Genomic DNA, 25416 nt, shown 5'->3' with positions numbered 1-25416 from the left:
AAAATTATTACAGTGAGAGCCATTTCTAGCACCAGCTCCAGTGGTAAAGTCAGCTCTGTTGCCAGCTCTGGAAGGAAGGAAGGAATGAAGGAAGGAAGGAAAGAAGGAAGGGAGGGAGGGAGGGAGGGAGGAGGAGGAGGAGGAGGAGGAGGAAGGGAGGGGAGGGGAGGGAAGGAGGGAAAGGAAGGGAAGGAAGGAAGGAGGGAGGGAAGGAAGGAAGGGAGAAAGAAAAAGAAAAGATTCAAAGCCAGGTTCAGAACCAACTCTAGCACCATCTCTGGCACCAGATAGAGAGATGGGGTCAACTACAGCACGAGCTCTTACATCAGCTCCCAAGTTTGAGCCAGCTCTGGCACTGGCTCCAGTGCTAGTTCCAGAGTGAGGGTATTCACCATCCTCTGAGCTACAGTCAGCTCCATCATCAGGTCTGGCACCAACCCCAGAGATAGAGACTATGTCACCCACTCCTATGCCACTTCCAGCAATAGCTCTAGCATGAGCTCTGGATCCAAAACTAATCTCAGAGTTAGAAACAGCACCAAGTTCTGAGCAAGAGCTAGCTCTACCACCAAGTCTAGAACTAGTTACAGAGCCAGAGCCCACACCAGTGCCAGATTCTGCACCAGCATAAGGGCGAGAGCCAGCTCTGGCATGAGCTATGGCATCAGAGCCGGTGCCAGGTTTAGAGGTAGAGCAGCTATAGCACCAGCTCCACAGCTAGAACCAGTACAGCAACAGCTCTAGCTCCATCAGAGTTAGAAAGAGCTCAAGTACCATCACTACCACCAGCTCCAGAGCTAGAGGCAGCTCAAACATCCACTTCCAGGCCAGCTGAAGTACAGGCTCTAGCTCCATCTCTGAGAGCAGATCCACACCTGCACCGGCTCCAGAGCAAGAGTCAGCTCACCTCCAGTGCCAACTCCATAACCAGAGCCTGGCTTGCTCTCTTCCTTCCTATTTTTTCTTTTGTCGCTTTTTCTTTTTATACTTTACAATTAAGTGTTTTGTTATAACATTTATATAAAATAAAAATTTTATTTTAAATTGTACAATTCACCAGCATTAAGTACATTTGCAATGCTCTGAAACCACCACCACTGTCTAGTTTCAGAACATTTCATCACCTCAAACAGGAACCCTATCCCCCCTCATGAAGTGGTCCCTCTTCATTACCCCTGGACCCTGGAAACCAATCATATTTTTTCTGTTTCTATAGTTTTACCTATTTTGCACATTTAAGTGGAACCAATCTGTGGTTTTGTGTGTGGCTTCTGTCACCAAGCATAGTATTTTTGAAGTCCCATCCATGCTGTGTCATGTCCCAGTATATGATCCGTATTGTGGCCAAATATTTCAGTGTACATGTAAAGAAATGGCCTTTATTCATCCCATATCCATATCCACAAATTTACTTATCTGTTGCTGATGAACATTTGGGTTGTTTCCACTTTTTGGCTATTGCAAATAACGTTACTATGAATGTTCGTGTACAGACATGTGTTTGAGTGTCTGTCTTCAACTGTGTGGGAAGAATTGCTGAGTCAAATGGCAAGTCTGTGTCCAACTTCTTCAGAAACTGCCAGTGTTTTGCACAAAGGCTGCACCATTGTACATCTCCCACCCCGACTCCAGGGATGTATGAGGCCTCCAACCTCACCAACACTTGTTGTTCCTTGTTTTTTAAATTATAGTCACCTTTGCAGGTGTGAAATGGTATCACTGCAATGTCTGTGTTTTATCAATAAAAGACTCTTATCATATTTATTATTTGCAAGTATTTTCTACCATCATGTGGGTTGTTTCCTTACCTCTTGTGTCCTTTGACACACAAAGTTTTTTTTATTTTTGACAGAGAGAGTGCGAGCGTGAGGTAGGGAGGGGCAAAGAGAGAGGGAGACATAGAATCTGAAGCAGGCTCCAGACTCTGAGCAGTCACCACAGAGCTTGATGTGGGGCTCAAACTCACAAACCATGAGATCGTGACCTGGGCTGAAGTTGGACGCTTAACCGACTGAGCCACCCAGGCACCACTGACACACACAAGTTTTAAGTTTTGATGCTGTCCAATTTGTTTTATATTTTATTGCCTGTGCTTTTGGTGTCATATTCAAGAAACCAGTGTAAATCAAATGACATGAAGGTTGGCCCGTGTTTTTTTGTCTAACAGTTTTAGAATTTTAGCTCTTAAATTTAGGTGTTGGATCTATTCTGAGTTAATCTTTATATATGGTGTGAGGTAAGGCTTCAGCTTTACTCTTTTGCATATGGATATTCACTTTCCCCAACACTACTGTTTGAAGTTTGTTTTCCTCCATTGATGGTCTTGGTGCCTTTGTTGAAAAATCCACTGACCACACATGTATGGGTTTAATTCTTGGGTCTCAATTCTATTCCATTTACCTTGTATCTTGCAGCCTGACTGAATTTATTAGCTCTAACAGGTGTGTGTGTGTGTGTGTGTTCTTTAGGATTTTCTACATACAAGATCTTGTCATCTGTTAATGGACAGTCTTACCTCCTATTTTCCAATTTGGATGTTTTAGGTTTTTTTGCCTAATTGCTCCATCCAGACCTTCGGTGAAATGTTGAGTAGGGGTGGTGGGAGTGGGTGTCTCTGTTCCCGACCTTAGGGAGAAAGCTGTCAGTAAGCTGTGCATGATTTTTCATACATGCCCTTATCACGTTGAGGACATTTCCCATTATTTCTCCTTTACTGAGTTCTCCTATTGTGAAAGCATGTTGGATTTTGTCAAATACTCCTTGTGCAGCAGTGGAGATGATTGTGTAAATTTTTTCCCCTCCATTCTAATATAATAGATTTTCATATATGGAACAACCTTTCAATCCCTGGGGTAAATCCGTTGGCCATAATGTATAATCTTTTAATTTACTGCTAGATTCTGTTTTCTATGATTTATTGGGGCATTTTTGCACCTGTATCATAGAGGATATTGATCTATAGTTTTCCTGTGGGGTCTTTAGCTTTGTTTGGTATTAGGGTAATTTAGCCTTGTAGAAACCAGAAATGTTCCCTCCTCTTGGATTTGTCAGATGGGAAGAACTGGTACTAATTCTTCTTTAAATGTTTGGTAGGATTCACCAGTAGAATGTTTTGTAGTTCCTGTGCTTCTAGGAATTTTTACATTTCATCAAGATTATCCCATTTGTTGCTGTTCAATTGTTCACAGTCTCTTTTAATAAACCCTTTTATTTCTGTAGGGTTGGCAGTGTTTTTCAAACTCTGTTTCTAATCCCCGTCTAGATTTCTCTTAGTCAACCTAGGTAAGGCTTGACAATTTTTGCATTTTTTCCCCAGAAAAAAAGTTTTGCTGATTTTCTCTACTGCTCTGTTCTTAATTACATTAATCTCTCCTCTAACATTTATTCTTTCAGTTTAGTTTTCTTTGTTTCTAGTTCATGAAGGGCATCTTCTAACTGACCACCTTCTCTAGGTTGTGGCTGACCCGGGCAGCCAGCACCACTTCCGTCCCAACATGTCAGCCCAGGCCACCACCACACTCTGGTCTCATCACTGAATCTCTCCCATGGCTGGGCATGATGCCTGACAGTTGATAGGTCGACCTGGCCTTCTGTGGACCACCTGCTGCCTTCAGTACCTTCTGCTTTCCAGGAACCTGAGGACCAGCTGACCCTAAGGAGCACTGCCAATGAGCACAGTATAGGTCACTGCCAGCTGTGCCCACAGGCACCATGAAGCACTCACTCGTGGTGAGTGAAGCACCTACTGGGTCTGATGACAGCAGTTATCTCTTCTTGTCTACATCTCCCCAGGACCCTGCCAAGAGGCCTGGCTCTGCTTGCCAGTGCTCCAGCCTTTGTCGGATAGATGGACTCTCAGATTCCACCATCAAGGCCGACGGAGAGTGAGAGTCCTGCCAAGCCCCATCTCCACCCCATCCTCCCCCAGGAGGAAAGGCCCCTTCACATACTTTGCTCTTCACCAGGTGAGGAAAGGCAGATGAGTGCCACTGAAGGGCTCTGAGACCACAGGAGATGGGGTCAGTGGGAGGGGACCATTTCAGAGGAGGTGAGAGTGTAACTGAATTTTTGCACAACAGGTAAAAAAACAACAAAAAAGGGCTTACTGATTTGGACAATATTGAACATAAATGTAGAAGCTACAGGTGAATACCATATTAAAACCCTTTTTCTATGACAGCTGGGAGTTGTGATTTCGTCCTTTCATTTCCTGCGTTTATTTTTTTTTTTTTATGAAATTTATTGACAAATTGGTTTCCATACAACACCCAGTGCTCATCCCAAAAGGTGCCCTCCTCAATACCCATCACCCACCCTCTCCTCCCTCCCACCCCCCATCAACCCTCAGTTTGTTCTCAGTTTTTAAGTCTCTTATGCTTTGGCTCTCTCCCATTCTAACCTCTTTTTTTTTTTTTTTCCTTCCCCTCCCCCATGGGTTCCTGTGAAGTTTCTCAGGATCCACATAAGAGTGAAACCATATGGTATCTGTCTTTCTCTGTATGGCTTATTTCACTCAGCATCACACTCTCCAGTTCCATCCACGTTGCTACAAAAGGCCATATTTCATTTTTTCTCATTGCCACGTAATATTCCATTGTGTATATAAACCACAATTTCTTTATCCATTCATCAGTTGATGGACATTTAGGCTCTTTCCATAATTTGGCTATTGTTGAGAGTGCTGCTATGAACATTGGGGTACACGTGGCCCTATGCATCAGCGCTCCTGTATCCCTTGGATAAATTCCTAGCAGTGCTATTGCTGGGTCATAGGGTAGGTCTATTTTTAATTTTCTGAGGAACCTCCACACTGCTTTCCAGAGCGGCTGCACCAATTTGCATTCCCACCAACAGTGCAAAAGGGTTCCCGTTTCTCCACATCCTCTCCAGCATCTATAGTCTCCGGATTTGTTCATTTTGGCCACTCTGACTGGCGTGAGGTGATACCTGAGTGTGGTTTTGATTTGTATTTCCCTGATAAGGAGCGACGCTGAACATCTTTTCATGTGCCTGTTGGCCATCCGGATGTCTTCTTTAGAGAAGTGTCTATTCATGTTTTCTGCCCATTTCTTCACTGGGTTATTTGTTTTTCGGGTGTGGAGTTTGGTGAGCTCTTTATAGATTTTGGATACTAGCCCTTTGTCCGATATGTCATTTGCGAATATCTTTTCCCATTCCGTTGGTTGCCTTTTAGTTTTGTTGGTTGTTTCCTTGGCTGTGCAGAAGCTTTTTATCTTCATAAGGTCCCAGTAATTCACTTTTGCTTTTAATTCCCTTGCCTTTGGGGATGTGTCCAGTAAGAGATTGCTACGGCTGAGGTCAGAGAGGTCTTTTCCTGCTTTCTCCTCTAAGGTTTTGATGGTTTCCTGTCTCACATTTAGGTCCTTTATCCATTTTGAGTTTATTTTTGTGAATGGTGTGAGAAAGTGGTCTAGTTTCAACCTTCTGCATGTTGCTGTCCAGTTCTCCCAGCACCATTTGTTAAAGAGGCTGTCTTTTTTCCATTGGATGTTCTTTCCTGCTTTGTCAAAGATGAGTTGGCCATACGTTTGTGGGTCTAGTTCTGGGGTTTCTATTCTATTCCATTGGTCTATGTGTCTGTTTTGGTGCCAATACCATGCTGTCTTGATGATGACAGCTTTGTAGTAGAGGCTAAAGTCTGGGATTGTGATGCCTCCTGCTTTGGTCTTCTTCTTCAAAATTCCTTTGGCTATTCGGGGCCTTTTGTGGTTCCATATGAATTTTAGGATTGCTTGTTCTAGTTTCGAGAAGAATGCTGGTGCAATTTTGATTGGGATTGCATTGAATGTGTAGATAGCTTTGGGTAGTATTGACATTTTGACAATATTTATTTTTCCAATCCATGAGCAGGGAATGTCTTTCCATTTCTTTAAATCTTCTTCAATTTCCTTCATAAGCTTTCTATAATTTTCAGCATACAGATCCTTTACATCTTTGGTTAGATTTATTCCTAGGTATTTTATGCTTCTTGGTGCAATTGTGAATGGGATCAGTTTCTTTATTTGTATTTCTGTTGCTTCATTGTTAGTGTATAAGAATGCAACTGATTTCTGTACATTGATTTTGTATCCTGCAACTTTGCTGAATTCCTGTATCAGTTCTAGCAGACTTTTGGTGGAGTCTATCGGATCTTCCATGTATAATATCATGTCATCTGCAAAAAGCGAAAGCTTGACTTCATCTTTGCCAATTTTGATGCCTTTGATTTCCTTTTGTTGTCTGATTGCTGATGCTAGAACTTCCAGCACTATGTTAAACAGCAGCGGTGAGAGTGGGCATCCTTGTCGTGTTCCTGATCTCAGGGAAAAAGCTCTCAGTTTTTCCCCGTTGAGGATGATGTTAGCTGTGGGCTTTTCATAAATGGCTTTTATGATCTTTAAGTATGTTCCTTCTATCCCGACTTTCTCAAGGGTTTTTATTAAGAAAGGGTGCTGGATTTTGTCGAAGGCCTTTTCTGCATCGATTGACAGGATCATATGGTTCTTCTCTCTTTTTTTGTTAATGTGATGTATCACGTTGATTGATTTGCGAATGTTGAACCAGCCCTGCATCCCAGGAATGAATCCCACTTGATCATGGTGAATAATTCTTTTTATATGCCGTTGAATTCGATTTGCTAGTACCTTATTGAGAATTTTTGCATCCATATTCATCAGGGATATTGGCCTGTAGTTCTCTTTTTTTACTGGGTCTCTGTCTGGTTTAGGAATCAAAGTAATACTGGCTTCATAGAATGAGTCTGGAAGTTTTCCTTCCCTTTCTATTTCTTGGAATAGCTTGAGAAGGATAGGTATTATCTCTGCTTTAAACGTCTGGTAGAACTCCCCTGGGAAGCCATCTGGTCCTGGACTCTTATTTGTTGGGAGATTTTTGATAACCGATTCAATTTCTTCGCTGGTTATGGGTCTGTTCAAGCTTTCTATTTCCTCCTGATTGAGTTTTGGAAGAGTGTGGGTGTTCAGGAATTTGTCCATTTCTTCCAGGTTGTCCAGTTTGTTGGCATATAATTTTTCATAGTATTCCCTGATAATTGTTTGTATCTCTGAGGGATTGGTTGTAATAATTCCATTTTCATTCATGATTTTATCTATTTGGGTCATCTCCCTTTTCTTTTTGAGAAGCCTGGCTAGAGGTTTGTCAATTTTGTTTATTTTTTCAAAAAACCAACTCTTGGTTTCGTTGATCTGCTCTACAGTTTTTTTAGTTTCTATATTGTTTATTTCTGCCCTGATCTTTATTATTTCTCTTCTTCTGCTGGGCTTAGGCTGCCTTTGCTGTTCTGCTTCTAGTTCCTTTAGGTGTGCTGTTAGATTTTGTATTTGGGATTTTTCTTGTTTCTTGAGATAGGCCTGGATTGCAATGTATTTTCCTCTCAGGACTGCCTTTGCTGCGTCCCAAAGCGTTTGGATTGTTGTATTTTCATTTTCATTTGTTTCCATATATTTTTTAATTTCTTCTCTAATTGCCTGGTTGACCCACTCATTCGTTAGTAGGGTGTTCTTTAACCTCCATGCTTTTGGAGGCTTTCCAGACTTTTTTCTGTGGTTGATTTCAAGCTTCATAGCATTGTGGTCTGAAAGTAAGCATGGTATAATTTCAATTCTTGTAAACTTATGAAGGGCTGTTTTGTGACCCAGTATATGATCTATCTTGGAGAATGTTCCATGTGCACTCGAGAAGAAAGTATATTCTGTTGCTTTGGGATGCAGAGTTCTAAATATATCTGTCAAGTCCATCTGATCCAATGTCTCATTCAGGGCCCTTGTTTCTTTATTGACCGTGTGTCTAGATGATCTATCCATTTCTGTAAGTGGTGTATTAAAGTCCCCTGCAATTACCACATTCTTATCAATAAGGTTGCTTATGTTTATGAGTAATTGTTTTATATATTTGGGGGCTCCGGTATTCGGTGCATAGACATTTATAATTGTTAGCTCTTCCTGATGGATAGACCCTGTAACTATTATATAATGTCCTTCTTCATCTCTTGTTACAGCCTTTAATTTAAAGTCTAGTTTGTCTGATATAAGTATGGCTACTCCAGCTTTCTTTTGGCTTCCAGTCGCATGATAAATAGTTCTCCATCCCCTCACTCTCAATCTAAAGGTGTCCTCAGGTCTAAAATGAGTCTCTTGTAGACAGCAAATAGATGGGTCTTGTTTTTTTATCCATTCTGATACCCTATGTCTTTTGGTTGGCGCATTTAATCCATTTACATTCAGTGTTATTATAGAAAGATACGGGTTTAGAGTCATTGTGATGTCTGTATGTTTTATGCTTGTAGTGATGTCTCTGGGACTTTGTCTCACAGGGTCCCCCTTAGGATCTCTTGTAGGGCTGGTTTAGTGGTGACAAATTCCTTCAGTTTTTGTTTGTTTGGGAAGACCTTTATCTCTCCTTCTATTCTAAATGACAGACTTGCTGGATAAAGGATTCTCGGCTGCATATTTTTTCTGTCTAGCACCCTGAAAATCTCGTGCCAATTCTTTCTGGCCTGCCAAGTTTCAAAAGAGAGATCAGTCACGAGTCTTATAGGTCTCCCTTTATATGTGAGGGCACGTTTACCCCTCGCTGCTTTCAGAATTTTCTCTTTATCCTTGTATTTTGCCAGTTTCACTATGATATGTCGTGCAGAAGATCGATTCAAGTTACGTCTGAAGGGAGTTCTCTGTGCCTCTTGGATTTCAATGCCTTTTTCCTTCCCCAGTTCAGGGAAGTTCTCAGCTATGATTTCTTCAAGTACCCCTTCAGCACCTTTCCCTCTCTCTTCCTCCTCTGGGATACCAATTATGCGTATATTATTTCTTTTTAGTGTATCACTTAATTCTCTAATTTTCCCCTCATACTCCTGGATTTTTTTATCTCTCTTTTTCTCAGCTTCCTCTTTTTCCATAACTTTATCTTCTAGTTCACCTATTCTCTCCTCTGCCTCTTCAAGCCGAGCTGTGGTGGTTTCCATTTTGTTATGCATTTCGTTTAAAGCGTTTTTCAGCTCCTCGTGACTGTTCCTTAGTCCCTTGATCTCTGTAGCAAGAGATTCTCTGCTGTCCTGTATACTGTTTTCAAGCCCAGCGATTAATTTTATGACTATTATTCTAAATTCACTTTCTGTTATATTATTTAAATCCTTTTTGATCAGCTCATTAGCTGTTGTTATTTCCTGGAGATTCTTCTGAGGGGGGTTCTTCCGCTTGGTCATTTTGGATAGTCCCTGGAGTGGTGCGGACCTGCAGGGCACTTCCCCTGTGCTGTAGTGTATAACTGGAGTTGGTGGGCGGGGCCGCAGTCAGACCTGATGTCTGTCCCCAGCCCACCGCTGGGGCCACGGTCAGACTGGTGTGTGCCTTCTCTTCCCCTCTCCTAGGGGCGGGATTCACTGTGGGGTGGTGTGGCTCGTCTGGGCTACTTGCACCGTGCCAGGCTTGTGATGCTGGGGATCTGGCGTATTAGCTGGGGTGGGTAGGCAAGGTGCTCGGGGGCAGGAGGGGCAGGCTTAGCTCGCTTCTCCTTAGGTGATCCACTTCAGGAGGGGCCCTGTGGCAGCGGGAGGGAGTCAGATCCGCTGCCGGAGGTTTGGCTCCGCCGAAGCGCAGAGTTGGGTGTTTGCGCGGAGCGAGCAAGTTCCCCGGCAGGAACAGGTTCTCTTTGGGATTTCGGCTGGGGGATGGGCGGGGGAGATGGCGCTGGCGAGCGCCTTTGTTCCCCACCAAACTGAGCTCTGTTGTCAGGGGGCTCAGCAGCTCTCCCTCCCTTTGTCCTCCAGCCTTCCCGCTTTCCGAGCAGAGCTGTTAACTTATGACCTCCCAGACGCTAAGTCGCGCTTGTTGTGGGAACACAGTCCGTCAGGCCCCTCCGCTTTTGCAAGCCAGACTCAGGGGCTCTGCTTGGCCGGCGAGCCGCCCCTCCGCCCCGGCTCCCTCCCGCCAGTCCGTGGAGCGCGCACCGCCTCGCCGCCCTTCCTACCCTCTTCCGTGGGCCTCTCGTCTGCGTTTGGCTCCGGCGACTCCGTTCTGCTAATCCTCTGGCGGTTTTCTGGGTTATTTAGGCAGATGTAGATGGAATCTAAGTGATCAGCAGGACGTGCGGTGAGCCCAGCGTCCTCCTAAGCCGCCATCTTGCCGCCGACTAGTCCATTTCCTGCGTTTAAATGGAACAGACTCACTCCTCATTTGATAAGAAGTCTTGCAGGGGTATCAGTTTATTTTAGGTGTGGGATGTGAGAAGGGCCAGCCACAACTCTCCAGCCACTGCGAGACAGGCCCAGACACTCTTCCCTCGGAGGACATGGTCACATCAGTATTGTGACCCTGGACAGGAGCAGAGGCAGCCCCTCAGAATTCCTGGCATTTAGCGGTCAGAGGTACGTTCTCAGGTATGGGAACAACCACTCAAATTTGGGAATCTTTATACAGCCCTTGCCAGGACTGTTGCCTCTCCCAGGACAGTAGCTGTATTATTACAATTTGGAGGAAGAGGGAAACTTCTGCTTCTCTTGCTGAGATTTCTTCTGACAAGGATTGAGAAATTAACAGTTTTCAAGGTCATACTCTGGAACTCCATCAGCCCATAGTGGGAAAAATCGTAAAAACAAAACAAAAGCCAGAAGCAAGGGAGAACACAATATGGAAAGGATGAGGCCAGAGAAAGGTTATTAGTAAATGTACTGAGAGCAGGCAGGACTTAGCCTCTGCAAGCCTCCCCAAGAACCTCCCATGGTCCACTCTTTACCTACACTTAACACCTCCTGGGAGGTGGTCTCTGACCTCAGAATTCCTTTTCCTGCTGGCTTCTTGTCCAGGGGAAAGGTTTGTGATGCAGAATTTAGAGCTACAGCTGGGCCTCATCCCATAAGCATCCCCACAATGCCTTGCACAATAGCTTACTCCAGAAATGCCCTAGACGGGGACACTATGGTCACTCTGGTCAAGGCCTGTGCCTTGGTTATGTGACAGGAGTGCCAACATTTCCCATGAGGAGGCTGAAAGATGTAGCCTGACAGGTGAGGGGTGTCACCAGAAATGACCATCCATGGGCACCACAGTTGCTCCCTTACCAATACCAGAATGCCGCCAATCCGTGGGAAACACACACTGCCCTGAGCTTACTGGAGTACCCTCCCATATCCTTCCCCAAGACCAGAGGCTGAAGGGCTACACCAGACATGCCAGAAAGCCTCCAAGGCCCTACATAACTTCCTGTGTGTCCCGTCACAGACTTCCAGTAGCATCCCAACAGACAGCCTACAGAAGCAAGAGCTAGGTGAATTAGGGGGCAATTCTGAGTTATCCCCTCCTCCCCAGTGGCTGCAAGTGTCACCTACACACACAGCAGGGCTCACGTCTGCCAGGCCCAAGGAGTGTGCAGATCGTCCAACATAAGCCATCCGGGTGGCTCAGTTGGTTAAGCATCTGATTGTTTTTGGCTCAGGTCATAATCTCAAGGTTCATTAGACTGAACCCCATGTTGGGCTCTATGCTGACAGTGTGGAGGCTGCTTGGGATTCTCTCTCCCTCTCTTTCACACTCTCAAAATAAATAAACTTTAAAAAAAGAACAACATGGAGCAAGAAGCTGCTCACATGTGGCATCTCTTGGTTTGGATGGTCCAGAATTGTCACATGTGGCACTTCTTTGTTTGGAAGATCCAGAATTACCACGCAAGGGACGCCAGATGAATGATCACACATGCAGTGGTCATGGGTTTGCAGAGCAAGTATCTGATGGCACACCGTGGCTATGGAGGGAGCTGTAAAGAGAATGACGGTAAGTGATGACCTGGCCTGGGACAGTCCAGGGGTCCCGAATGGGAAGTGTGCAACAAGACAGGGTCTGATAGCACCAAGTGGGTGTGCTAGGATCAAATGTTTGACAGCACAGGAGGAGCAAGTGGTAAGCACTGCAGAAGGATGTGCTGGGGTGAAAGCTGGAGAAGAAAACACACAAGCATAGACTGTGGATTGTGCACAAGTGTGTAAAAAGGTGACCGAAATGGCAAATAATGGCTGTGCAAAGAGCAAAGAAATGGCAGAGTGGGTATTCCCGTGGTGGAAGCTGATGGTATGGAACAAGGGTGCAAGGGGCAACTGTTCAATGACCCAGTGAATGCACACTGGTTTAGTCAGCGTGCCAAAACGTGGCTGGAAAACACTTAGGGAAGCATGCAAACATGACTGTCCAACGGCAGAGTACAGGGGGGCCCGGTGCAAAGGAGTACACAGAGGGTGGCCGTACGACTGCCCACAGCAGCTGGGCAAGGTGCTCAATGTCAGGGTGGGTGGTCAGAGGCAAGGGAACACTGGGGAGTGATTGGTGGTCAGGTCCACATCCTCTTGGCCAGGCCACAGCGCCCACCCATTTGGTCCAACGCCAGGCTGGATATCACTGTTAAGGCATCTCTCAGATATGATTAACTTTTAATTCTGCACACCTCAACAAAGCAGATGACGCTCTACAGTGTGGGTGGGCCTCACCCAATCAGCTCAAGGCCTTACGAGCAAGGACTGAGGTTTCCCAAAGAAGCAATTCTGCTTCCAGGCTGCCACACACACCCTCCTGAGCTTCCAGGATTTGGACCAAAGGGTACAGTGTCAACACATCTCACTCACCATCTCTCGCTCTAGGTAGATCCTGTGGGTTCCATTTCTCTGGAGAACCCTACCACCCTGTTAAGTGGCACACAGGTGTGAAAACTGAATGGCACAGGTGAGCATGCAGTTCAAATAGACCACAGGGTGCAACGATGAACTTTTTTTGCCTGGCAGAGGTGCCGTGCAAGGTTTGGAGGCTCGACGGGGCAGACGTGCTCTGAACCACATACTGCTTGTTTGGTGGCTTAGGATGACAAACATGAGTGAAGGGTGGAAGAGGGTCATAGGGGCCCTGGAGACCATGGGAAGTACTTATCCATAGTTACCTAAGTAGGAGAGTCCCAAACCTGCAAAATGCTAATACAGAAAATTTCCACTGATTTCACATTAACTTTACCAGTGCCATCTCTGCCTATACACCTCCTGGCTGGTGGGGCATAGATATTTTTGATGGTACACACATACATGTAGAGTTGCTCCAGAATAAAAGTGGGACTCATAATACAAGAAAGGTAGAAAAAAACATCTTTAGGTTCATGGTCTATTGTTTTATGTGCAGAGAGAGTGTGCTTATACTAAGGGGCACTGCTAAGTACCCTCAGAGAGCTGCCAAAATGGCCGGTAGAAACATCTAGTTTTGCTGGTCCTCAGCTCCATTCAATTCTTTACACACCTTTCAGCATCTGGTAGGTACAAGATTCTACAAAGTTATTGTGGGGGTTCAAGATGGTTAACACAAGCTCCTGACTCTTAGGAGCTTATAATCACCTAGAGGAGATCAGTAATAAATATAGATACATGCAATGTGGAGTTAGCAAAGTGCCAGGGAAATACTGAAGGGACACTTCTGATTGGGAAGGAGAGAGGTTCACTCAGGAGGTGGCATCTGATGGAAGTTACAAAAGAGGTAGAGTCTGAGCAGATGAAAACATGTAGCCCTCGCTGGGCTCCAGGTCTATCCCTGATGGGAAAAGGCAGGGCTGTCTCAAGCAGGAGAGAAATAAAACCCAGCAGACCCACAGACCCTGAGTGGTGCCCGAGTGCTGCACCACAGTGATTCCTGGGGGCATGCGTGAGGCCAAGGACAGGGCACAGGCCCGCAGAGGGAAGGCAGGTTCTGTGTAAACAGTGGCTCTAGTGTGGGACAGAGACAGAAGCCCTGGCCTGGGGGCTGCCCTGGGCCCCAGTCCCCGCCAACAAGAAGGGGCTTGCTCCAGGGGAAGATGCACATTCACACAGTGGTCCTGCTGCAGAGGGTACCCTGCCAGATACACCGGCTGCCTCACGCTGCCATGGACGGGAGGCCTGTGGGCTTGCAGGCTGGTCTTTGCTAAAAGGCCGGGGGCACCGAGAATCCCAGCCACCTTCTGCCCCCACCTGAGTCCCCAGCACACTCCAGCCTTATTGCTGCAGATCTCACTTATCAACACCTCCCACCCAGCACCTCACTGGATCCAGAATACTCAGCCCTGGCCGAACCTCAGGACCAGGAGCCTGGACCCTCTGCACAGGCATCAGGGCCCCAGGGAGGCCAGCGGACAGCCAGGACGCTATCACGCCCTTAAGAGCAGGAGCCATGCCTGGGACACTGGAGGCCACAAGGCTCAGTGGGAGGTGATGTGTCCCAGGCTACACAGAAGCGTGGAGCTTTATTTCCGGAAGGCGCACCAGAGGAGACCACCTACCCTCCATGCTGGTGCCCCACAATCCTGTCACGTCATGGGGTACCTGATCCACGCAGCATGCATTAAAGAGTCGTGGTGGTGACCACGACCTCCTCTAGCTGCCTCAGAAGCTCCTCAGGCTGCGGCGAGAACATGCTAGTGTCCACTTTCTGGAAGTCTGGGTGGGCGACCACAGACGCCAGCACCTCGGCAATCCGGCCGATGTCGAAAGCAGCCTGCTGGGGGCCCAGCACGGTGCCCTCGCCACCCTCACCCTCCACTTCATCAGGGCCCATCCCCTTCGCCAGCAGGAGAAGCCTCCTCTCAGCGATGATCTTGAGGAAGCGGTAAAATTCTTCAAAATTGATCCCAGAGCAAGCCCTCATGATGACCTGGCCAGAGAGGAGCAGCCAGTGAGCCACAGCTTGCTGGCGGCTCCAGGCAAGTATCTTCTGACTGTGGGCAGGGCCCAGACCACAAAGGATCCAGAGACTTGGCCCAGTTCTCGAGGATGGGACAGAAATGACTGGGGGTCAGCCAGCGATGGGATGGGTCTGAGTCCTGCAAGCTGGAAACCCCAGTGACCTGCCCCTGGCCGAGGGACCTTCACACAGGCAGACCTAGAGGCTACCACGCCCCCAAGACCACAGCTCTAGCCCCCTCTGAGAATGTAGGCTGCCCTGGGGGCTGCCCCACACCCTCCCCACACTGCAGCCATGGTTCTGCAGAGCCCCTCCCCAGTCCCCACTGTAGCCCTGTGGAGCCCCCTCCCCAGTCCCCACTGCAGCCCTGCGGAGCCCCTCCCAGTACTTCCCATACCCCCGTCCTGTCCAGGCTGGCCTACCTGGCAATGATGGTGCCAGTCAGGCATGGTGTCCCTCCACTCACTGACCTCCTGCTGCACGGCACAGAGCTCTTGCTGCAGGAAGTGCCACATGTTGGCCAGGTTACAGCCATTGACCCAGTTGTGGTTGATGGAGATGGTGTCCTCCTGGGAGGGGTGAGGCAGAGGTGTCCCCATGAGCCCAGGGCAGGTACCGCCCCTCCCCCGGCCTGGAGGTCCTTCCAGCCCTCCCCAGCCCTGAAAGGGCTGCTCTTGTGTCCCAGAGGTGCCAGCAGGGAGAGCAGGCTGGTGGAACCTGGCCTGCACGCAGGCTCTCCTAGACAGGGTGGGGTCAGCAGAGGTGGGCCTAAACCCTCTCTGTGGAGAGGCATCTGAGAACATGCCAGGGGTGAGGACTGGTGGGCTGGCCAAGGGGCAGTCACAGGGGGAGACGGACTCTCTGGGGCAGGAACCACACCAGGAGGACCCCAGGACGTGTCTCCCTGGCCCGTCTGGGCCATGCTGCAGGCATGTGGGATGCGGTGTGCCCACCCTACCAGGTTGTGGACTTGGTGGTGCCAGCCACTGGGCACAAACACCATCTCGCCCGCCTCCTGCGTGACCTCCAGCGGGGGGCTGCAGTGCTCACGAGTGGGGTACAGACGGCGGTCAAGGAGTGCAGGGGAGGTCACATCGTAGGGCAGGCCACCATGGCAATCCCGCAGGGCTTCTTCCTGCCCTGGAGGAAAGAAGAACCACTTTTTCCTCCCACAAATGTTGACAGACCAGCTGAAGGAGCGGAAGATGTCGGCGTGAAACGGTGACCTGTGCAAAACATCCCCTTAGTGCCTCTTGGCTGGGTGCCATCTGGTTCTTTCCAGTGGGACGGCCACAGGCAGAGCCCCGGGGGGGAGAAGTGGGTTAAACTGGCCAGAAACAGGGGCTCTCATGGAGTGGATGGGCTTCAGGACCGCATGCAGGGAAGCAGAGGGGACGAGGTGCCAGCAGGAGGGAGGAAGCGGACAGACTGTACCAGGTGCCAGTGGGCCCCATGTAGACGAAGCGGTAGTCGTCCACATCCAGAGAGTCCCAGTACTCGTTCAGCCAGTCGGATGAGAAGTACACAGGCAAGGTGAAGACGTCCTCCGCTGATGAGTCCCTGGAGGGGGTGGCAGGGGGCTGTGGCAGGAGTGGCTAACAAGATGCCAGATCCTAAGCATTCTGGAATGATGAGTAACCCCGAGCTGCCTTCCAGAGCCAGTGCCAACTGACCACCCAGCGCCAGTCCAGCCACCAGATGACCACAGCCCCCATGGCCCAACCACAGTCACAGCAGGTAAAACGGCTTTGGGGGCGCATCGACCACACAGGCAGGGACCTGACTGCTCCAGAACTTTCCAGCACCACTTCTAGGATTTCACCCTCTGGCTGGGCTACGGCTCCAGATGCCTCATCTGCATCACCCTGTCTTTCCAGAGTCTGGGGACCTCTGTGCTTTCACCCCACCAGTGACCTCCAGTCTGAGTGGATGCGAGACCACAGGCCCATATATGCTGAGATCCTTGTCTCCTACCTCTCAACACTCCAAATCCCTCTGGTCCAAAAACCTGATCCCACAACCAAGCTGATGGGGCCCCAGGCACAAGAGCACACCAAAGCAGCCCAAGGGAGTGGGTAGCCCCCCCAACATGCTGGAACAAGCTTCTGGAGCCACTCACACATCTCTCATGGTCACAGGCCACGAAGGGGGGAACCCCAGGAGCCCCAAACCACCTGTAGTTACCCAGAACACCGGCCACTCCCTCTGCGGCCATGCCTTTATGTGCCATCAGACTCCTGCTTATCCTTCAAAACCCTGCTCCAATGTCATGTCTCTGATGGCCACCTCTGCCTGCCTGACCCAAGTGTTGCTTGGTTCTTTCTTCTATGGTTTCCAGGGTTTCCATATGTGACACTCAGCCAAAATCAGCCACCATATAATCACTGAACAAGTTTCTCGAACAAGTTCTCGTGCAATACCTAGAACGCACACCAGAAAACTCACTTATTGTTTACTGGAAGCCTGAATCCACAGTGCGGGAGCATCTGGGTCTACAAGTCCATACGTGCTGCTGGAACAGGAGTCCCTGAGGGCCAGGACCTGTGTCTGGTCTGTGAGGAACAAGCAGCACTGGGGCAGAAAGCACCCAGGGCATGCTGCTGCCAAGTGCACTTTTGGATTAGTCTCAGGAACCTCAAGGGAGCGAATCTAGTCTCAGTTTACCTTTCTGAACCTTACTTTCCACACCAGCAAAACGAGAATTCAGTCATTCACTCATCCATCCGACACTAACTTAACACCCACTCTGTGCCCTGTGCTGCTCGCTGGGGTCTGAGTACAATAGTCGATGCTTGTGAAAAACACACCCCTGAGCAGGGGAAAGGGACCAAAAAAAACCCAGGACGACCTCAGAGAGTGGGAACACAGCAGATGGGACGAGGCTGCCCATGCATGTCAGAGCTCCCAGGGAAAGAAACGAGTGCTAGGTGGGGAGACCACAACAGGCCTCCTTACAGACAGAGAGTTGCTGGTCAGTGATGGAGACTTGCTGGAGACTGGAAACTCCCAGTCCAAGGTGGACAGGCACTGGCCTAACTTGGAAAAGCAGGGCTGGAAAGGGAAGGCCAGTCCTAGTGGCACCTGAGAGGAAAGGCAAAGGCTGAGTACTACCTGCCAGCTAGGGAGGGTGGAGTCCTCAAAGAGGGTTCTGGGCAAACGTGAAGCAGAAGAGGTGGCCGCGGGAGCCCACATTCCTCACAGTCACCCACCCTGTGATTGAAGAGGACGCCTCCAACCGCGGAAGAGAGCCAGGTCTGTGCGTGCCGAAACACCCTGGCTGGGGGCGGGGCGCCTGGCTGGCTCAATCCACTGAGCGTCGGGAGTCTTGATTTGTGCTCAGGTGGTGGGTGATTCCAGAACCGCGAGATCCAGCCCCGGTGTTGTGGTCTGCGCTGAGCGTGCAACCTGCTTGGGATCCTTTCTCTCCCTACCCCTCTTCCCCCCCTGAAACAAAACCCCTAATTGAGGAGAATATAAGCTGCCCCCCGGGTGCAACCAGGGCTCGTTTAGGTACAGGTAAAACAGCGCCCCTGCGCGCGCAGTGCCCCCTTACCTGCACAGGTGCCAGTCTTTGAGATAGAGGCAGCCCCGAGGAGAGAAATAGCCCCCCTGGATGTACTCTTGCCAGTAGCTGATGTAGTCTCTGAGCGGCATGTGTTCTTTGGGGTTCGAATTGTACTCCTGGACCCCGCAGTTGGCAACAGGCACGACGACGTCTCCTGAAACAACAGGGTCCGGCACTGACTCCTCCGAGGCTCTCCGAAGACGACCACCCTCGGTACGCGCTCCCACCGCCGGCTGCCGGCCCCCGATCCTCACCGTACTTCCGAAGCAGGTGCTCGAAGTTGGGCTTCCCGCTGGACGTCACCCAGTGCCTGCGGCTGCCCCAGCCGGCGGTGAAGGAGCTGGAGAAGACGCACGGCATGTTGGGAAGCAGGTAGCCCTTGAAGAAGTCGGCGTAGGAAAACGAGTCCGGATTCTCGATGAAGTCCACGCAGCCTGGGGGCGGGCAGGCGCCGCCTGGGGGCCGCCCCTGAAGGCCTCGGAAATGATTTTCGGCGTAGACGCGCGTCTCTCTGTCCATTCCGGCACAGGCTGGGCGTCCGCGCGGGGCGGGCGGCGCAAAGGCCGCAGCTGCCCGGTGAGGGGCGTACGCCCGGAATCTCGCCTCCCGTAGTCCGGCCCGAAGACTGGGAGTGATCGGAAGTACTTGCTGAAACTACTTCCGGAGCAGACGTTAGGGGCACCGGCTGCTCACGGCCTCCGTGCCGGCCGGGGCGAAAACCGCGACGCACAGGCTCTCAGAGCCCACGGTCGGCCCGGCGCCGCGGAGCGGAATTAAAAGCATGCGGGTAGAGTTCCTGCCCGAGTACGAAACAGGGAGCGCCGGGCACTGGACGCATGCGCGTAGCAGCCTGCGGGCCTCATTCTGCGCAGGCGCGGGGGCGTCCCTTAGCACCTCTGAAGCATCTGGTCCCTCCCGCGTCTGAGATTGTCAAGCCGCGCCAGACCCGAGTCTGGCGGTCTGAGCGCCTCCCGGGTGACACAGGTAAGCGGCGCCCGCACTGTGCGGCTGGGCCTCTGCCGGAGCCCGCCCACACCTCCCGCGGCACAGTCCCGCCTTCCACTGCTGTCGCGGTGAGAACCCCCCTCTTCCCAGCGCTCCACTGACCAGGGGAGATGGTGGGGAGTGCACTGGGCTGACGAAGGGGCATGGGGGTCAGAGGTGGGGCCCTGGGGAACGCTGGGGGCCCAGGGAGTGATGGGGACCAGGAGGGGACGCTGGCACCTGGGGAGGATGCTGGGGTTCCGAGGGTGATAGGGACCTGGAGGGGATGCTGGGAACCTGGAGGGGATGTTGGGGGACCTGGAAGGGATTCTGGGGGACCTGGAAGGGATGCTGGGGGCCCAGAGGGTGAGGACCTGGAGGGGATGCTGGGAGCCCAGGGGGTTGATGGGCCCTGGATGGGATGCTGGGTACCTGGAAGGGATGCTGGGGGACCGGGAGGGGATGCTGGGTACCTAGAAGGGATACAGCAGCCCAGGGAGTGATGGAGACCAGGAGGGGACGTTGGGGGCCCCGGGGGGATAATAGGGACCTGAAGGGGATGCTGGGAACCTGGAGGGGGTGATGGGGACCTGGACAGGATTCTGGGGGCCCAGGGTGTAATGACCTGGAGGAGATGCAGGGCCTAGGGAGTGATGGGGACCTGTAGGGGATGCTGGGGGCCCAGGGGGTAATGGCCTGGAGGGGATGCTGGGGGCTCAGGGGGTGATGGGGACCTGTAGGGGATGCTGGGGCTTAGGGGGTGATGGGAACCGGGATAGGTTGTTGGGGGCCCAGGAGATAATGGCTTGGAGGGGATGTGGGGCCCAGGGGGTGATGGCCTGGAGGGGATGTGGGGACCAGGGGATGATGGCCTGGAGGAGATGCTGGGGGCTCAGGGGGTGATGGGGACCTGGATAGGTTGCTGGGGGCCCAGGAGGTAATGGCCTGGAAGAGATGTAGGGCCCAGGGGGTGATGGGGACCTGGGTGTGATGCTGGGGCCCAGGGGATGATGGGGACCTGGGTGGGATGCTGGGGGCCTGGAGGGGATGCTGGGGCCCAGGGGATGATGGGGACCTGGGTGGGATGCTGGGGGCCTGGAGGGGATGCTGGGGCTCAGGGGGTGATGGGGACCTGGATAGAATGCTGGGGCCCAGGAGGCTAATGGCCTGGAGGGGATGTGAGGCCCAGGGGGTGATGGGGACCTGGGTGAGATGCTGGGGGCCCAGAGGGTGAGGACCTGGATGGGATGCTGGAGGCCCAAGGGGTGATGGAGGCCTGGATGGGATGCTGGGGGCCCAGGGGGTGATGGGGGCCTGGACAGGATGCTGGGGCCCAGGGGGTGATGGGGACCTGGACGGGATGCTGGAGGCCCAAGGGGTGATGGAGGCCTGGATGGGATGCTGGGGGCCCAGGGGGTGATGGGGACCTGGATGGGATGCTGGGGGCCCAGAGAGTGAGGACCTAGACGGGATGCTGGAGGCCCAAGGGGTGATGGAGGCCTGGATGGGATGCTGGGGGCCCAGGGGGTAATGGAGGCCTGGATGGGATACTGGGAGCCCAGGGGTTGATCGGGCCCAGGTGGTGATGGAGGCCTGGATGGGATACTGGGAGCCTAGGGGTTGATCAGGCCCAGGGGATGATGGAGGCCTAGATGGGATGCTGGGGGCCCAGGGGGTGATGGAGGCCTGGATGGGATGCTAGGAGCCCAGGGGGTGATGGGGGCCCAGGGGGTGATGGAGGCCTGGACGGGATGCTGGGGGTCCAGGGGGTGATGGAATCCTGGATGGGATGCTGGGGGCCCAGGGGGTAATGGCCTGGAGGGGATGCTGGGAGCCCAGAGGGTGATGGGGGCCTGGACAGGATGCTGGGGGCCAGGAGGGAATCCTGGGACCCATTGGGATGGTGAGGGCCGGAGGGCATGATGGGGGAATAAGGTGCCTGAAATGGAAGTGTGGGGGATCAAGAGTGAGGATTTGAGGCTGCACACACCAGTAGGTCTGAGATGGAGGATCCTCTGAGTGGGGACGTTGGAAGGGGTGACAAGTCAGGGCCTTAGCATATTGGAGAAAGAAATGTTCTGTGAACACAAACCTACCCACATCAACATGGAAAGAAAGATTGTAGGTTTGTTACTATGTGAAGTTGGCAGATTACATGTACATAGAGAGTCTGCAAGAGAGTATAGAGTTGGGCAGAACGCGTGTCACACACGGTAAAAGCAGAAGAAAGGACAATTAGAGCTCTCATCTCCTTGAGGGAAAAACAGATGCACCTCCTTGGTCTTTTGAACCTGGTGAGAAGTTTCTGATTCTGTTCTGCAGGTGTGTGTTTACAGCTCTGAGTTGGCAGCTGGTGACTGCCTTGTAAAATCTGGACGCTGGGTTTGTCTCATTCCTGCAGGAAGGAGACTCTCTGTGTAAGGAGGAGGGACAGGTGTCTCTCTTTTATTAAATGAGGAAGATGCCACCCTGCTTACCTTTACAGGTGGGATACGGAGCTTCTGGGGATGTTGGGACTCTGAGCTTTGGAGGAGGGCTTGAGGGGGATTCTTTCCAAGTGGCATGAAGCTTACCCAGAAGGAGAACAGGGAGGACCAGAAGTGGGGAAAGGAAGAGGAGGGGGAGCAGGAGGAGAATGAGCTGGGGTGAGTCTGAGTTCCGGGTAGAAGTGGGATCCACGGTGGGAGCTGAGAACACCGAGGAGGTGGGGCAGGTGGTAGACAGTGTTTGTGGTGAGTAGAGCAGTGTGAAGAGCCGTGTGCTTCTGTGTGTGTGGTGCTGGCTTCCCATTCGGCTTCATTGTGCCCTGAGGTCAGCATGTGGCCATCAGCAAGGACACCTGGGGCCATTCATGTGGGGGAAAAGAATCACCCATGGGGTGCCTGGGCAGCTCAGTTGGTTGAGCATCTGAGTATTGCTTTCAGCTCACGTCATGACCTCAGGGTTTGTAGGCTTGAGCCTGGTGTTGGGCTCTGTGCTGACAGTGTGGAGCCTGCTTGGAATTCTCTCCCTCTCTCTCTGCCCCCCTGCCCTGCTTGTGTGCATTCTCTCTCTCAAAATAAGAAAAAATAATCACTTATGATCCTATCCAGATAAGACTTAAAAAACTTTTTGATATAGAGCTATCCTTGCAGGTATGCATTTGTTCTTTAATTCTTTCTTCCTCTCCTTGTATGCACACGCGCGCGCGCACACACACACACACACACACAGTCTGTTTCATACGTATGAAAAGTTACATGTGTAAGCTTATGCTGTCATTACCCTTTTGCAAAAATTTGACTGTGTACTGTCAAAATCTTGCCGTCTGTTGGCTCCATGGTCCTTAATTACTGGATTTCACTTGTGGCTGCAGACCTTGGGAGGCAGTTGGGGATAGTGTGGGAAATAGAGTGTTTGTGATTGTTTGAAGATTTAGGAAATACGGCTTTAAGTTTGCAGCTGAAGCTCTGAGGTTGCAACTAAGTTCCTAAGAAAGAGGAGGCTTTGGCCTAACAGGTCCACACGCTCCCCAGGTCTGATTGCACAACTGAGCCTCTAAGTCAGGGTAGGAGTTTTGTGCTATTACCTGTAGTCCATGTGGTAGCCCTCTGGTGTGGTCAGTGTTGCCACCGCTGCACCAATGGGGCTGTGGCAGCAGCGTGAGAGCAGGGCTAGGGCCAGAACATGGGCTGTGCCCCTCAAAGGCCCCCAGATGGCAGGCCTGGCATCACTGGGGAACTGTGGGAAGAGCACATTCCTGGGCCTGGGGCAGGGCACTGGTCCCAGCCTGAATGCAGCCCAGTGATGTACTGTGCACAGCCAGAGAGGAAGGCTGCAGGGGGAGTTTAAAAGTTAGCACTTGGTGGGAAATGTCGTGGGAATGAGGACAAATCCTCATTCTCTGCCTGCAGCGTTAGAGCGATGGTACATGCCCTGTGAATAGACCACGTTGTTGCAGCGGGACACCCCCAAACAGCACATGTGAACCTCTGGGTTGAAAGCACGAGTCTCTAAGGAGCAGGAGGTAAAGGTAATGGAAAAGGCGGCTGCCGGCGCCCAGAGACACTGCTCCCACTGTTCTGACTCCAGACCTGCTTGTGCCCAAGAGTCCTTGGAACTTGTGTAAAATGTCGCTGGTCCTGTTACTTTGGAAACTAACTAAAAATAGGGTGTTTACTTGATACTGAGTGTCAATCCAGGGCACAGGTCTGATGTAAGCCCTGGGAGTTATCCATGCACAATAGCGCGTCTCATAAAGTGCCGAGCGTCGCACGCTGCACCCATGTGCCCACTCATCTCTCCCCACGAGCATCCCCAGTTCTGCTGCTTTCCCAGGTCAGCACAGGTCCCCGTGGGTTCCAGACTCAATAAGGACTCCAGGAGCTTAGCACAGATCAGAGACCCAGGTCAGGACCTGGAAGGAAGAAAGTCATCCATGGTGGATGCGGTCAATGTTGCCACATGAGGTGATTTGTAGTTCGCTCAGCAGGCATTTACCAAGGGCCGAGGTGTGCCAGCATTGTGCCCAAAGCACCCTCCTTGTGATGTTTGCCTTCTGTGGTGGGTAGACTGAGCCTGTCAGTATGTAGGATCATTCACAAGCTCCTCAGAACTGTGGGCAGTGCTCTGGTCGGAGCTGTGGGCAGTGCTCTGATTGGAGCTATGGGCAGTGCTATGGTCAGTGCTGTGGTCAGGGTGGGCCCACTATGGCCCACTGGCCAAGCTTGGCAGCCACCTATTTTGTCCACGAGGACAGCCATGCCCCTCTGTTGCTGTGGTGTCTTGGCTGCTTCCATCGGCAGAGCGGGGTGCTTGTGACAGTGACCAGTGCCCACGGAGTCCAGGGTATTTACTGTCTGGCCTTTGGTCAGAAGGCAAGGAGGCTGGTGTTGCTGCATAGGGTTGGGATCAAGGGCAGGAGAGGGAGGCCTGGCCTCTCAAGGGCACTGCTTCACACAGACTAGTGAGGGCCAGTGTGGGAGTGCTGTTCTCACTTGGGTCCTCCACATCTTCCCTGTCCACTCTGTCTGCCGGGGAAGAACCATGGGAACATGAGGAAGGAGGGGTGCCGGCTGCGGGTTTCTCCTTTTGCTGCGTCCTTGGAATCATCCTCAGAATCATCCACCCTGAGTGCTGCTCCCAGTAGGCAGTGAGGTTTCTCCTCCTTTGGACTGTTCTTTCCTCTTCCCTTGCTCTTCCCTGAGTGAATTCTAGCATATCTGAGAGGTGGAGTTGTCCTGGGGTCTTCAGTTATTTTACTGGCAGATGAACAGGCCCAGCAGGAGCCATGAAGTTGGTAGAGCGAGCTCCTGACGATGCAGTACCGGCCTCAGTCACTGTTTACAGAAGGCGTGTGTGGGCTCAGGCGGTGCTCGTGGAGTGACTCCTGGGCCAGCAGCTGTGGTCAGGGATTTACAGTGGGGCTCATGCGGTGCTCGTGGGGTGTCTCCTGGGCCGGCAGCCGTGGTCAGGGATTTCCAGCGGGGCTCACACGGTGTCTATGTATGGACAGGGACTCCCTGTGGTTTGCACACTGTGGGGACTAGGGGCCGATTTGGGGGGGCTCCTGGCTGCTGGAGGACTAGGGTCAGGCTGGCCCCAGGTGCTGACCAGTACAGTGACAGGCTCCATGGCAGGGCTGAGGTGCCTGGCCTCCAACCTTAGTCTTGGTCTCAAAATCCAAAAATCATCTTAGTCGTCCCTGGTTCTGAGAGTAGAGGCTTGCCTGCCATCCATGTTCCGGATGATAGCAGGGGCCTCGTGGAGGAAGGGCACTAGCAGGTCACCTGCAGAGGACATCACAGGTGTGTGCACCTGACTTTCCTGTCCTGCCAGAGCTCCAGGCCACCACCAGCGCTCTGTAGTCTGTTTTGTGTTTGGGTCAGTGTCAGGGGAGTGCCCTCTTGGTGGGGACAGAAGTCTGGTGAAGAGATGCTTGTTTTCCAGTTCCCACTGTCCGGCTGTGTCTGCTGCAGATGGTGACCTTGCGCACCATCCCAGCATGGCTGCAGGGCTGCTGGGAATGCTCACAGGTCATGCCCCTCAGGAGCATGACTCAGTTGTCTGTGCAGAAGGTTGGGACCGTGGATACCTGGGTCCCTCGCACTATGAGGTTGGTGTTTGTCAGGTGCACCTGTAGTGCTGAGGCTCCCCTGGTCTGGCACTCACCATGTGGCCAAGGAGATGGGCCTC

The 25416-nt window shown here is 51.5% G+C and overlaps 2 protein-coding genes across 4 annotated transcripts in view; one reads left to right on the top strand and one right to left on the bottom strand.

Annotated features, from left to right (window-relative positions):
* Window positions 1–10030: 10030 nt before the first annotated feature.
* On the bottom strand, window positions 10031–18901 carry JMJD4 (jumonji domain containing 4). 2 transcript variants are annotated; one of them, XR_007152046.1, is made up of 7 exons: window positions 18513–18901; window positions 18247–18412; window positions 16128–16253; window positions 15652–15919; window positions 15116–15262; window positions 14293–14663; window positions 10031–11766 (listed from the first exon to the last, which is right to left on the bottom strand). XR_007152046.1 is itself a non-coding variant. In XM_047857921.1 (6 exons), exons 1-6 carry the CDS (start codon window positions 18775–18777, stop codon window positions 14355–14357), a joined length of 1281 nt encoding a protein of 426 aa, XP_047713877.1. In that variant the 5' UTR covers window positions 18778–18901; the 3' UTR covers window positions 10031–14354. The 2 variants fall into 2 exon arrangements, 1 of the variants encoding a protein (XP_047713877.1); XM_047857921.1 differs by having other exon boundaries at window positions 10031–14663.
* SNAP47 (synaptosome associated protein 47) overlaps window positions 18801–25416 on the top strand; it is a 51838-nt gene continuing 45222 nt past the window's right edge. The window contains exon 1 of one of the 2 annotated variants that reach the window (XM_047857947.1): window positions 18801–19242. The gene's annotated coding sequence lies outside the window, so the exon portion shown is untranslated. The remainder of the gene's footprint in view (window positions 19243–25416) is intronic. The other variant, XM_047857938.1, reaches the window with a different exon arrangement.

This window comes from Prionailurus viverrinus, chromosome A1 (genome assembly GCF_022837055.1).
Source record: "Prionailurus viverrinus isolate Anna chromosome A1, UM_Priviv_1.0, whole genome shotgun sequence".
NCBI classification, from domain to species: Eukaryota; Metazoa; Chordata; class Mammalia; order Carnivora; family Felidae; genus Prionailurus; species Prionailurus viverrinus.
Note: the sequence above shows the minus strand (reverse complement) of the source record. Positions and strands in the feature narration are given on the sequence as shown.